The sequence below is a fragment of the Micropterus salmoides genome, unplaced genomic scaffold (assembly GCF_014851395.1).
Source record: "Micropterus salmoides isolate LMB-PRFRI ecotype aquatic unplaced genomic scaffold, ASM1485139v1 Ms_hic_scaffold_1064, whole genome shotgun sequence".
In the NCBI taxonomy this organism is placed as follows: Eukaryota; Metazoa; Chordata; class Actinopteri; order Centrarchiformes; family Centrarchidae; genus Micropterus; species Micropterus salmoides.
In genome coordinates this window covers 118-14,078 of record NW_024040113.1, presented here as the reverse complement: position 1 = coordinate 14,078, position 13,961 = coordinate 118, and the positions used below count along the sequence as shown (strand labels likewise).

General features: G+C 43.9%; 2 protein-coding genes across 2 annotated transcripts; one reads left to right on the top strand and one right to left on the bottom strand.

Moving 5' to 3' along the window:
* Positions 1 to 1,492: 1,492 nt before the first annotated feature.
* On the bottom strand, positions 1,493 to 5,850 carry LOC119896786 (flocculation protein FLO11-like). Its single transcript, XM_038710207.1, has 8 exons — positions 5,647 to 5,850; positions 4,670 to 4,773; positions 4,067 to 4,529; positions 3,895 to 3,987; positions 3,779 to 3,815; positions 3,455 to 3,526; positions 1,956 to 3,374; positions 1,493 to 1,859 (listed from the first exon to the last, which is right to left on the bottom strand). Exons 1-8 carry the CDS (start codon positions 5,743 to 5,745, stop codon positions 1,558 to 1,560), a joined length of 2,589 nt encoding a protein of 862 aa, XP_038566135.1. The 5' UTR covers positions 5,746 to 5,850; the 3' UTR covers positions 1,493 to 1,557.
* A 1,645-nt stretch (positions 5,851 to 7,495) lies between these two features.
* Positions 7,496 to 13,710, top strand: LOC119896785 (transcriptional repressor CTCF-like; the record flags this gene model as incomplete). Its single annotated transcript, XM_038710206.1, is given in 12 exon segments — positions 7,496 to 7,652; positions 9,330 to 9,607; positions 9,717 to 9,899; positions 11,397 to 11,778; positions 11,939 to 12,109; positions 12,201 to 12,334; positions 12,448 to 12,568; positions 12,663 to 12,815; positions 13,046 to 13,182; positions 13,184 to 13,207; positions 13,308 to 13,490; positions 13,581 to 13,710. Coding segments are annotated over 11 exon segments (1,876 nt in total), but the record flags the coding sequence as incomplete, so codon positions are not given.
* Between the last annotated feature and the right edge of the window lie 251 nt (positions 13,711 to 13,961).

Below are 13,961 nucleotides of genomic sequence, written 5' to 3'. Positions count from 1 at the left end.
GAAGATGGATTTTTACAGACGTGAGAAGTTTCTCAACCAGACCTGTTATACCTTGTCTGGTATAACGGTGTTAAGGGGGAGTTTCATATTAAACCTTTTTTCACTTCACATTATGCTGCACTGCAGGGAGCCACTAGGTCAATCTCCTGTACTACCATCAATCAGAGCACCTCAAGAAGCACAATTTAGTGTAAATGTTGAATTAAAGAGGACACAACTGCAACAGTTTTTTTGTTTGTGTGAAGGCCTAGTCTATAAAAAAATCTCTCTGTGCTCAAACTGTTGACACTAATTTCTTCCAGCAGATCTTTCATTGGATTCCCAGGATGTCTGTCAATCAGCATCAACAAGCATGAATATCTAATGTTTAAAAAAATCAGCATTTATTCATGATGAGCTGTAGATGTGCAAGAGGTAGGACATTATTATGAATTCCACTCTAGTTTTCACACAGACACCTGTCCCAGCCATGACAGAAGGAAGCCCTTCGTTACATCTGGCTTTGGCCAGTTGTCTTCAAGACTTATATAGTAACTTAAGTATTTGAATTTGTTGATACATGCAATTAAAAACATTCCAACTGCAAATTATATAATTAAGAGCATTTAGTTTGGATAAAAATGTCACTGCATTTCCTGAATGACCTCCATTTCAGAGTTTTGTTAAGGAAAGCTCTGCTGGGCACATATAATTTAACCCCCCGGTATAAATCAAACTATTTCCCTATGGAGCCATGGCTTAATAAGAGAAATATATGTATATGATAACATTTATGTTTAATATTGTACATGGTCGTGTTTACAAATATATGAAATATAATAAATAAATATTGTGTATTAACATTTTAAATCCTTCAAACATACATTAGTGTCAGCATGAAAGTTAATTCTTGAGCATGGAAACAGTTGTTTGACAAAAAAACTTAACTCAAGGTCTGCTTACCAGCTTTTTTGGAGCTTTTACTACTTTCACAATCTTCTTTGGACTTTGCTCAGGCTATTCGACCACCAAAGACCATTGTTGAACAGAGACAACAACAAATATAGCACCACCTGTCATAACAACTGAGCTATCTCCAAGGCAACTTAGGGAGGACATGGGCTCCAGAAAAAGTTAGCAAGTGTACCTTGAGTTACTTTGTTAGAAATAATGTATTAACACCTAAAAAAACGCAAAGGGAATTACTCAGTCAATTCAATATTCCATTTAATATTCATAACTATGTCTCTTATCCATCTATTGTAAACATGGTGTATTTTACCACAGTAGTTGTCTTATGGTACATAATCATACGTGCAATGCAAAAATTCAAACATAAGTTAAAAAAGGACAAAGACACTGCTGGATTTGTTGATTACATCACACCAAGGGGATCTCAGTTCTTTGGTCCAGTGGCCCACCCTTTGTGGTGTGCTGCTGTAATGTGGTGGTCCCTGTAGGAAGTGCCATGGAACATACCCCCCCCACCCTTCCCCCCCACCCTTACCCTTTACTGTGGTCTCTCCTGCCCCTGTCACAGTAGTTGGTCCCATATTTAGCAATTTCTTTATTTCTGATTTACTTCTCACTCACTGACTTGGTTTCGTCTTGTTTTTGATCTCCTACCACCTCCTCATCGCCCTCGCTATGCAGCGCACCATCTTTCCCTGATGTAGGTTCAGCCATTCCCACTTCTGTTTTCACTGTGTCTTCTTCAGGTTTCATACTTTGTTCCTGCGCTTGTTCCTTTATCACATCGCTGTTGACCGGAGCCGGTTTCTCATTTTTGCTCTCGCTCTCCTTCCCACCGTCCATGACTTTCTGGCTCTCATCCATCTCAGTTTGGTTGCTCTTTTTAACCATCTCAAGCTCCCCATCTGCTGTTTAGAGACAAAAATCACACACCATTCAACATACATCAACAAATATATACATATATAATATTTATATACTTACATATAGAACTTAAAACCTACCTGTGCTCTTCTCTGTAGGTTCTACACTGGATCTTTCTTCAGGAGATGTCTGTAAATCGTTATCTTGGCCTGGACTATCATTAGAGGGGGCTGAACTGGTCGAATGGTGACATGTAGCACTTGAGTTATCAGTAGTGGGGATGTCAGAGATAGTCGGTGTGAGGGCAGTACTGACATTAGTGTAAGGTGGGTCTGAGTCAGTCGGGAGTGGGGAGCTAATTGCAGTTGCGGCTGTTGAACTGGTGGTGGACGTGGTGTCTGCACGGTTTAAACTGGTAGTGGTGGTGGTGGTGTCTGTAGGGTTTGTTTCACTGGAAGAAGTGGAGGGAGCAGAGTTATCTGCGGGGCTAGAAGTGCCTGGGTGAGTAATGGTGGAAGGAGTCACAGAGTTCATGCAGTCGGTGGATGTTGGGCTTGTAGTGGTGGTGGTGGTGGAAGAGATGGAGCTGGTGGGAGGAAGGGCAGAGGAGGATGAAGTGATAATGGGTCCGTCAGGCGTAACTGGAGTTGTAATGGTATCACTTGAGTTCAGAGGTGGGGATGTTGTTTTAGTGACTGATGGAACTAAAGTTACAGAGCAAGCGGAGGTGACTGAAGTAGACTCATCACCAGCTTCAGGAACTGACTTGGTGGTAGTAGACAAGCCGGATGGCATATCTGATGTGCTGGTGGAGGGTGAAGAAGAAGAAGAAGAAGATGTAGTGATGACAGAAATAGCTGCATCAGGAGCAGCAGCAGCAAATGAGAGAATACCATCTGGCTCTGGGAAAGCCGATTCAGTTGACAGATGTGTTGATGCTGTGGAAACTGGGCTTTTGTTGCTAGGAGCAGAAACAGTTTCCGAGGTGGTAATGGAAGGCGCAGTTATTGTTGCTGAGTTGGAAGTGACAGAGAGGCTTGGAGTAATGGACTCAGAGGAAGTGGAAGTAACTGAGACAGTGGCGGGGGGCTCTGTGGGTGTAGTGGAGCTTGTATGGGTTGTCAGAAATGTGGCGGTGGGTAGTTCAGTGGTAGTGGCTTCAGGGATGGAGGGTTTGTTGTCGGGCTCTGTAACATTTGTGGGTGTTGTAGCTGCTGCAGTAGGGTTAACAGAGTCAGTGCATATATCGGTGTCAGAGGACGGTACAGTACTTGAAGGGGAAATTGTAAAATTGGTTGAGTCAGGGACTGAGTTTGAGATTGTCAGTACAGTAGGAGTGGTGGTAGCAGTGAGGGCAGGAGCAGCAGGGGTAGACGGAGCTGCAGTTGGACTCAGTTTAGTGGGCGTGTTTGTCTCCCCTTCCTGTATTTGAGCTAGCTCGTTCTCAGGAGTGTTGCGGCCGGATGTTGGAACCGGCTTGATAACTGGCTTTGGAAGCAGAGCAGGTTTCCCAGCTGACTCATGTGCTGACACACTTGGGCGAATCTGATGCCTTGTATCTAAAGGGAAAAAATGTATGTGCAAATTATTTATCGTACACATGTGAGAGAGTGAATCAGTGTTTGTGTTGGTGTTTTACCTGACGACGCCGACATTGTTCGAGGTTTTGTGAAAGTAGGTGGTGGCTCAGGTTTACTGTCAATGATTGTTCCTGAGGTACAAAGATAATTTACATCTTATTTTACCACAGGAGTTAATTCACTATTATGTCCCTATAATAAAGAATAATGAAGAGCCTAAAGAGATATTAAATATTTTTTAATGGAGAACTGATCCATGTCAGAAAGTCTCTCCTTTTGATACAAATCTCTCACCTTCAAAGATTAATTTTGCTTCATTAACACTGAGCTGGAGCAGAGAAGGTTTTAATCATATTAAACATCAAACAGATAAAGGAACATACCTTCAGATTCTGCTTTTTTCATCTCTCCCTCCTGATTCTACAAGATTAAAAGAGGTATTTTAAACACAGACTCCTACAGTATACATATCTAAATTCAGGCATACACACTCACACACCTGTGTCTCTCCTGGTTGGGCTTTGGAAACTCCAATACGTTGAAGCATGAGATGGAGTTTCTGTTCAAAGCTATGTTGGCCTTCGAATTGTTTCTGAAATCATGAACAGCAGAGTAATGAATGCTTCTCAAAACTTATCTTCTGACCTAAATATGACTTAAACTCTACTCACCTTTGTAGTGTTTCTGGCATTAGTGGTCCCCGCTGCTGCTGATCCAGAGAGCAAAATGAGAGACTGGGACTTCCCCTCTCTGAGAGCTCGGCGGGGAGGCACCCCTTCAGCCCTCAGCGGCGGAGCACCAGAAACAGGTGTCTCCTGAACAGCTGACTCTCCAGCAGCGTTGGGATGCTCTTTCCCTTTCTCCTTTTCATTTTCCTTGTCGTGTTCCTTCACTCTGTCCTTATCTTTTTCTTTCTCGGCTCTGGCGACCTCCCTGAGCGGGCGGATGAGATCAGCGATGGAAGCCTTTTTGGGACGCCCCTCGTGGCTTGTTTCTGATTTCAGACCTCGCCTCTTTTTGAGTGTAAAGAAATCGCCAAGCTTCCTCCTGAGTGTTTTCGTCGGGGGTGGACAAGGGACAGAGCTCGCAGGAGCCACTTCGTGAACCGTGATAGATTCCTCATCTTGCTTTTTTCTATATGAAGGATCATATACTGTATATCAAATCACTACTGTGCGGATTCGGTTCTAAAGTATCGCAGTATTGTTAGTATCTACATTAGCTAAATATCAAGGAACTATTAACAGGCTAGTGTGGCAGCCGGTGATACTCACAGTGCATCTGTAGGAAGTACTCTCTTAGTAAAGAACTCTTCAACTCCTTCATCCACCCTCCCCATGAGCTCAAGGACTTCATTGTCACTCTCAATTATGGTCTCCTAATTACCACACACATGCACAGAAAACACATTTCACACCAAAAGATCAAACAAAGTGATGTTGCGGAGTAACATAACTTTACATTACGTAACCCTCACCTCAGGAAAAACCCACACACTCTGGCACTAGTGTTTCTTTAGGTGTATTTTGGTTTGAATCTCTCATCCAGTTATGCTACAAACCAGCCTCCTGGGAGTCAGTTGCTCAGTAACATGCAATGGGGGGGCGTCGCTGGATTTTACATGCGGAATGAAAGCAGGATAACTCATTTTGCCAGTGTAGGTAATGGGATATTTAAATCGCAGCTATACAGTGTTTCATCATCCTGATTATATTAACATCTGTGTCCACAAGAAGCAGCCAGGAGGTTGACTGCAGGACACAAATTTTGCAGAAGTCACCGTTACATGATATCCTGTCGGGGGAATTGCTTGAATTTTGTCTCCCTGGGCCATTGGCTCCAAGGGAGTGACTGTATGTCTACAGCCCAACGGCTCTGTGACAACATGATCAGCTCAGTGGAAAATGGAGATGATCACACACACACACTCTCTACATTTTGATAAAATCCTATGACAAAAATAAAAGCCACTTGCTTTTTCCGGTGAGAGCACAGGAAGACATTCAGACAAATACCAAGTGTGGGTTCTTCAAACAGCCGGTGACCGGTACAATGGGACTGCCTTATTCAAGCAGGGTTCAGGCATCTTTCACAGCACTCCCCTCTGTCCTTCCCTTCCCCCTGCCTCTCCCCTCTGTACCCTATTGCATCTCTCCTCTCTTCCTCCCATCCATTTTCTCTCCTCACACACACAACACCTTTCCCTCACACTCCATTTTTACAAAACCCCTCTGATCCTCCTTCACAATACCTGCGGTCTGCTGGGACGATAGTTCAGTTTTTGTCGGTGAGGTCTCGGTCTGCTCTGGGTGTAGTGCCTGAGCGCTGGTCCGCCCAACGGCAGCTCCATTGGGGAGACACGGCACGCTGTTGCTGAGGCACGGTTGCTAAGAGCAGGAGCACCAGCAGTATGTAATGCGTCCACCAAGGTGGGAGGGGCCAGGCTAGCTAGACTGACAGATTTGACAACAGAGCCTCGCCTTTCTCTGCCCCCTCCCCTCAGAGAGGAAAACCATGACAAAAAGATGGAGATAAAATAAGAAGAGGCAGAGAGAGAGAGAGAGAGGAATATTGTGACCACACTCACATTTGTTTCATCCATGCACCCTAGCCTGTGACACGTTCATATACATGAATATAAACTGCATTGGAAAATATAGCTGAAATGAACAAAATGTTCTGGTTATGTAACAAATTAATAATTTATTTCATTTGCGGAAAGATGCTCTGAAATGCTGTACGTGACAGACCAACCTGAGAGATCCTTTTATCACTGAAAAAAGTGTACAAAAACAGAGACTGTCAAAGCGAGATGTATTACCAATACTAGACATCCTAAATAGTCCAGAGATGACCTTGATAATGAGCTGTGACACTTGATCAGAAACCATAAAATAACACACAGGCACCCCCTGAGGGCATGAGTTTCATGGGAATTGTGTTGACTAATAGGTTATTTAATATTCAAACCAGGCAACTCACTTTCTGGTGTGAAACACTTTGATATTTGTAAATGTATAATTTACTCTGCCTTTATTGATTAGAACATGCTTTATATCATTCACATATCGATTTATTATTGTGATATTATTGTGTATTTTAGATAATTGGCCAAACCTATGCACCTTTGTTTTCTCCATCTTTCTGAATGTATTTACATATTACATTACATATATATGTTGTCTTTCTGAGCAGTTAATGCTCAACCCAACAGAACCACCCAGAAATAACATGTTTTCCACTCAGGAACCCATGTCAGGTCTTCCATGTGCAGCAATATGACATCAGCTATTTTAGCGTGAAGGTGCAGATGTAATTTTTAGTTAGTTTTTGATGTGTCTTCATGTTAATTAGATATTGACTATGCTTGAAAAAAGTCAAGCTCATGATCAGTTTCACTGAAGAAACATACTTCTAGACCTCCAGACAGCAACAAAAGCGCCCTGCCAGACTTGAACCAGGGATGTTGTGATTGATGGTCAGTGCCATTAAACTCCAAAACCGCCATCTGGGGCCATGACAGACAATCTGCAAGGACTGGGGTAACAGGGGCCCAGCAGCTCTTTTCTTCCTCCCAGCAGTTTAATCTGTCCATGGTAATATCAGGATTTTGTTCAGTAGGCCTATCAGTTTTATTTTATAAAATGCGGGTTGGCAATCCAATATGACTAACAGGTGATTATCTGGATGTAAAAATACAATCATCGAGCTACACTCTGACACAATTATATATCAAAATCCTTTAGCATAATGTATAATCACGACTTTCTGTGCTGTGAGCTTTGGTTGTGAGGCCCGCCCTAAACCTACGACATCCATACTGCCCTCTTGTGGCTGATCTTAGGAATTTGCTTTACTCACAAAACTACTCGTAGGCCCGAATTAACAGAGACTAGCAGCAGGTGTTTGAGGACTAGAAGTCTGCCCTTCTGGTCAGAAAACTAATAAATAATCTCTCAACTCTATCGATCCTCACCGTCGTGTTTGCGGACGCCACGCCCACGCCAGGATTCAAATCTGGCGCCCATTATCACTGCCACAGCTCGGCCACTCCCCTTTACTCCCTCGGGTGCTGTGTTTGCGCAGCCGCGTTAGCGCTTATTGGCCGCCATTTTGTGTTAGGCCCACTCTTCTAAAGCGGGAGAAAATTATTAGTCCGGCGCTCGGCACGTACGGACGGTCACCGCGGGACTGAAGGGAGCAGCCACAGACGCCGTGTATCCAAGAGAATAAAACGGGGAAAAGAAGCAGCCGGGAGTAAGTGAAGCCGTTACTTTGCCTCCGAACACGGAAACGTTTTTGTAGGAGCCGTCGCCGGCCTCTAGGTGTCACGGTAGGGCTTACCGGCCAGGCGGCTGGCGGGGGGTGTTTGTCTCCCTCTATCGTTATCCAAAATGCAGTAAATCCGTCTATAAACTGTAACTCCACGTCTCAGTTGAGCGCCTTGGTGCTTTTCGGGTGATATTTTGGGGTATTTGCACAGGGATGGTTGTATTTATGAGCATTTCTGTTTAAACTTTGTTCAGGCCTGACGTCCATCTTATCGTGCCCTTTGTTTCCTGTTTTCAGACGCGCCTCTCGAGTTAACAACCAACTCACACGAGTTGACGTTTTACGATAAGTAGTTTGTATCGTTTTAACAAGGTATCATGTTAAGACTTTGAACTGATAACGAAATGTTACAAAAGTACCTTTTTTTAAGTTAGCGGACGACTGACCGAATCATTGATTGATCGACTAATTTGTACAGTCAGCTCATCAATGTCTAAGTTAGTCAGCACAACAAGGCGTAAACTGACACTTCCTTAAAAGTTTACTTCACTGTTACTGCAGCAGGGTAATATACGATAAACTAACGTAGTGTAGAAGGCACGGTATACCACGTTGTGCTTCGTTATATTCACCGTGGTGTATTATGGGACGTGCTGTAGATCAACGCTCGCCATGGCAGATCCGATCTCCATATGGCACTTTATAGTAGCTCCAGTGCATTAAATATCATTTAATATAAAGTGTACCCCATTCTGCCAACGCAACGTGCAATCACCTGTTTGAACTTTTAAGCTCCTGCACTTGTGAACCGGTACATCAAGTATTGACAATCCAAACTGCAAAACCTTGGGGTCTTAAGTCAGGCACGAGCAATGTATTAGTTTATTAACTCAATAAATGCTAAACTAATCAGTGCCCCCTCCCTTTTAATGATCTTTCAAAAGGTCAAGTCATCAAAATAACCACCCCAGTAGAGGTGAAATGAAATGCGGTTTCATTTGTAGAGCTCACAGTATTTGAAAGACTCTTGTTGTCTGCAAACTCCACTCACAGTTGTCACAATTGTTGTCTTTCCATGAAAACTGTTAAATTGAGCTTTTCGACCCTGTCCACTCTCTCTGTGTATAGATGTGAGCGCCCCCCCACATTATGTTGATGTTTATGCCATTATTCCGTTAACATTTGAATCTTGGCCTTTATATATGATATACTTTTCTTACTCCCTGTTGGTTTAAGTCACTGCATCATGGACCGTGCGCTATGTAGCGTTATGAAAAATTCACCGACTGCTAAGCCCACACACACACACACACAGAGAGGCCCCTGGTGGCCCATCCGCCCCCCCCAAAGCGGTCAACCAAACACTGCATTGCTGTCCTCCTCTTGCTCTTTAAGATGCTGTTTAAAGTTAACAATGTTGGATTACTATTTATTATTTCATGGACTATTTTGGATATTGGGGTAATGCATGTAAAATAATAACAATTTAAAAATAAAAAATAAATGCATGATGTTTCCCAAGTCAATGAGAAATTGTGTTAAATAATCGTGATCTCAACATTGACCAAAATAATTGTTGATTGTGATTTCTGCCACAGTCGAGCAGCCCTAATGTGAAGTAAACTAAATATGTCCCACTTTTTTAATGTCTTCTCTATTAAGGGTGTCAGTTGGTTTGCGCCATGGAGGGCGAAGTTGTTTCCATCGAGACCGCTCAGACTGCTGCCCTGGCTGCTGATGGAAAGGTCCTGCAGGAGGGTGGAGACGCCTTGATACAAGGGGCAGCCATAGCTGCACAGGGGGGTGTGACTGGTAACATGGAGATGATGGTGATGGACGCTCTCGATCCAACCCTTCTGCAAATGAAGACGGAGGTGCTGGAGGGCGGTGGCACAGTGACTGTTACTGGTGGAGATGAGGGTCAGATAATCACGCTGCAGGTTTGCCTCTTATCACAGTCTAATGAGTTAATGTTGGATTATCAGTCTCATGCCTAGACGTGAAGTGTTTTTGTCACTTGAAGTTGAAATGGTTCTTTCTTCTGTGTAGGTGGTGAATATGGAGGAGCAGACAGGAGCTGCGTTAGGTCTTGGGCAACTTCAGCTGGTGCAGGTACCTGTCACAACAGCAACCGTTGAGGGGCTCCAGGCCACCTTTGTTGATGCATCAGGAGCCAACAAGGACGCCGAGCCGGTTATCTGTCACACTCTTCCCTTGCCCGAGGGCTTCCAGGTGAGAAATGACACTGGACTGCAGTGTTTCCCCTATATGATTCAGGAGCAGTGATGTGCCTCTACTAAAATTTCCCATGATCATTAAATTATGCGCTTACAAATGTTTTCAAGTGCACACTGTGCAAGCACAGCAACACTCAGTGCTCGGCTAGCTTCCTCTCATCGTTCTATACAAAACATCTATGTGACAGATGCTGTTATAACAGCAGCGTAGCTCCTGTAAGGAATCAGGAGGTGCGTAGCGAGTGTTTGTTTATCCGAGCGGCAGAAAATATTCTGGCCTATACATGTCAGAGGTTGCATACCTCTGGAGCAACTAGGGGTTAAGTGTCTTGCTCAGGGACACATTTGGTAGATGGGTCACAGTGGGGGATTGAACCCAGGTCTCTCACACCAAAGGCATGTGTCTTATCCATTGCCCCATCACCTCTCCCCTCCCCTTCCCTTCCCTTCCCCTTCAGACTGCACAGCTGAGTAGGAAAGCTTCTACAGTAGGCTGCGTCTTTTGGCTGCTATGTAACTCAACATTAGCTCAATTTATGGAAAGTAACTGGTCTCTGTATTTTATTACTGCCTACTTGTCCAATGTTGAGAACATCAGGTACAAACTGAGAGTAAACTGGCGTAACCTTCATCTCTGTCCTGTACAGACTGATATGACTATTTTTCAGATGAGTCTGAAAAAGGGGTTGTTAGCAAAAGAAAGGACAGTGGTGATTGGAGGAGCTGACGTCGGTAAAGCTAATTAGTGATGCAAACTAGTCCTTTTTAGCTAATGAGGAGACATTTCTTTTTGGATTTTAATGTGCAAATAAAATGCATCTCAGAAGGGAGGAGGTTTCTCATGTTGTCTTTTTATATTATGTCAAAAGCTGTAAAATGAAGACACAAAAGACAAACATGAACAATCCTACCTATAATGATTATGAGGTCATATTAACAGGGTTTTCCTGCCATTAAGGCTTAGGGGGTGATTCCCGAAACATGCTGTGCCATAAATGTTAAATCAGTGTGGAGAGCATCATAACCAACCAAATTACTTTCCCCAAATTTAATGGTTGTAGTTCCTCCCCAGTAGACTGATCTTTATTATTATCTGCTCTAGCTTTTCCAACTCTTTGTTCAGAGATATGGTGAAAATAATGTCCCAATATGATGTGAAATTACATATTTTTCATCGGAAAATGTAAAATTTTCTTCGGGGAGGACTCCCAAACCCCCTTGACCTCGACCAACACCAAAACATTAATCTAAACCTCATGTTAAACTGGGAAAACACTGACATTTTTAGTTATTCTAGGGTGCATCGCATGCTCATGGGCACCAGAGCAATGTTGCTGAGACACGTGTTGGGTTTTTATATTCAGACGAAAAATCTGCTTCACTTCCGCTGCTAGGGGAAACACTGGACTGCTTTAATGTCTTCAACTTGGCATACTCTCCTCTGTCGTTATCTGGTCACAATTAGATGAATTTGTAATGTGTTCTTTCTTAGGTGGTAAAAGTGGGTGCCAATGGTGAAGTAGAGACTGTAGAGCAGGAGGAGCTCCAGGCAGCCCACGAGGAGCTTCAAGGGACGAGGGGAGAGGAGGAGGAGGAGGAGGAGGAAGCGGAGGCAGCAGAAGTAGAAACCACTGTGCCTCAGCAAGAAGACCCAGAATGGACCAAAGACCCAGACTACCAGCCCATCACCACTGTCCGTAAAGGAAAGAAGGGAAAGAAGAGCCGCCTGCGATACGGGGAGGGCGATCGCGACATGGACGTTTCTGTGTACGACTTTGAAGAAGAGCAGCAGGAGGGGCTGCTGTCAGAGGTGAATGCTGAGAAGGTTGTGGGCAACATGAAGCCACCAAAGCCCACAAAGATCAAGAAAAAAGGTTAGACTTGAACACCATTTTTCAGACTTCTAAGTATCTGAACATATTGGTGAAAAAGACAGATTCCAGATTGTGGTTTGGTGGTGTGACGTTCCTCCTTACAATCTGGTGTAGATCTGCATTGCTTTAAATGAACTGATTTTCTCCCTTTTGTGTCCAGGTGTAAAGAAGACTTTCCAGTGTGAGCTGTGTAGCTACACCTGTCCAAGGCGCTCCAACCTGGACCGACACATGAAGAGCCACACAGACGAGAGGCCACATAAATGTCACTTGTGTGGACGAGCCTTTCGTACAGTCACACTGCTGAGAAACCACCTCAATACACACACAGGTAATGCAAAAGCCAATATTTAATTTTGATAACTAAAAACACAACATTACTATGGTTAAATCTACATTCTCACTTCCTTCCATTTCTTTAGGCACTCGGCCACATAAGTGCACAGATTGTGACATGGCATTTGTGACCAGCGGTGAGCTGGTGCGTCATCGTCGTTACAAACACACACACGAGAAGCCCTTCAAGTGCTCCATGTGCGACTATTGCAGCGTGGAGGCAAGTAATTGCATGTTGATCTGTGTTGATTACTTACCAAATGTGTAATTCTCCTCCCTAAGATGATTAGGGATAAGTGCTTATTTTAATATATTTGTTTCTCTATTTTTCAGGTGAGTAAGTTGAAAAGGCACATCCGCTCTCACACAGGGGAGCGACCCTTCCAGTGCAGTCTGTGCAGCTATGCCAGCAGAGACACTTACAAGCTGAAGAGACACATGAGGACACATTCAGGTAACATACTCGCACAGTCCACTGGCCCAAAGATGGTTTACCCTCTGTTTGAGAAGAGGACCTCGCTTACTAAATTCCCTCCTCTTTGTTGCAGGGGAGAAGCCATACGAGTGCTACATCTGCCATGCCCGTTTCACACAGAGCGGCACCATGAAGATGCATATTCTGCAGAAACACACGGAGAACGTGGCCAAGTTCCACTGCCCACACTGTGATACTGTCATCGCACGCAAGAGTGACCTGGTTAGTTATGTGTTTCCATTTTACTTTTTTCTTCAAGCCTGGAAACGATGACATGTCAAGAGAAATCATGTTACTTCATGTTACTTAAACTTTATAAACTTGCTAGTCCCGGGTGGAGTATTGGTGTATCCTATTGAAATATAGTCGTTGTACAGAGGGGAATTGGAAGAATGTATTTATCCACAGAAGAGGCCAGAATAACGTTTGCCAAACCGATTTTTATGTCTTTTGCAGGTGTTCACTTGCGAAAGCAGCACTCATTTATTGAGACGGGAAAGAAATGCCGTTACTGTGATGCTGTGTTTCATGAGCGATACGCTCTCATCCAACACCAGAAGACTCACAAGAATGAGAAGCGTTTCAAGTGTGACACAGTGCGACTACTGCTGCAGACAGGTGTGTGTGTGTGTGTGTGTGTGTCAAGTGGAATATCAAGCACTGTGTTCATTTATTTTCATGCTAAATTACTATTTTTCTCTGACCTATTGCCTCCTAGGAACGCCACATGGTAATGCACAAGCGTACGCACACAGGGGAGAAGCCGTTTGCCTGCAGCCAGTGTGAGAAAACATTCCGGCAGAAGCAGCTTCTGGACATGCACTTCAAGCGCTACCACGATCCCAACTTCATCCCCACTGCCTTCGTCTGCAGCAAGTGCAACAAGACATTCACACGCAGGGTAAGACTGAGCTCTGAGGTTTAGCACACACATGCACCAGTTGTATTTACTGTATGTCGCTGAGTTGTAATGGTTGCGTGTGCTCCACAGAACACCATGCTACGCCACACTGAAAACTGCATGGGTGAAGTTGTTGAAGAAAATGGAACTCCCACACCCAAAAAAGGTCGCCGGGGCAGGAAGAGGAAGATGGCCAGGAGGGATGATGATGGTGACACAGGTATTCCATACATAAGATTAGCATAATTTTGTGTGGCAGCCCCTCAACTTGACATCAGAATAGGTAAAATAAGCCTATTTATCATTAACCTAGCTGTAAAAAGTTGTCGAGGTAAACTGTGAAGTTAAATCACTTTACAGAGATTTATTAGTTTCCAAGCAATCATCACTGTCCTGATACAGTTTTGGTTTCTGGAGATTGTACAAAAATTTGGAGAATAAGATGTACACGGCCAGTCGTATTTATCACTA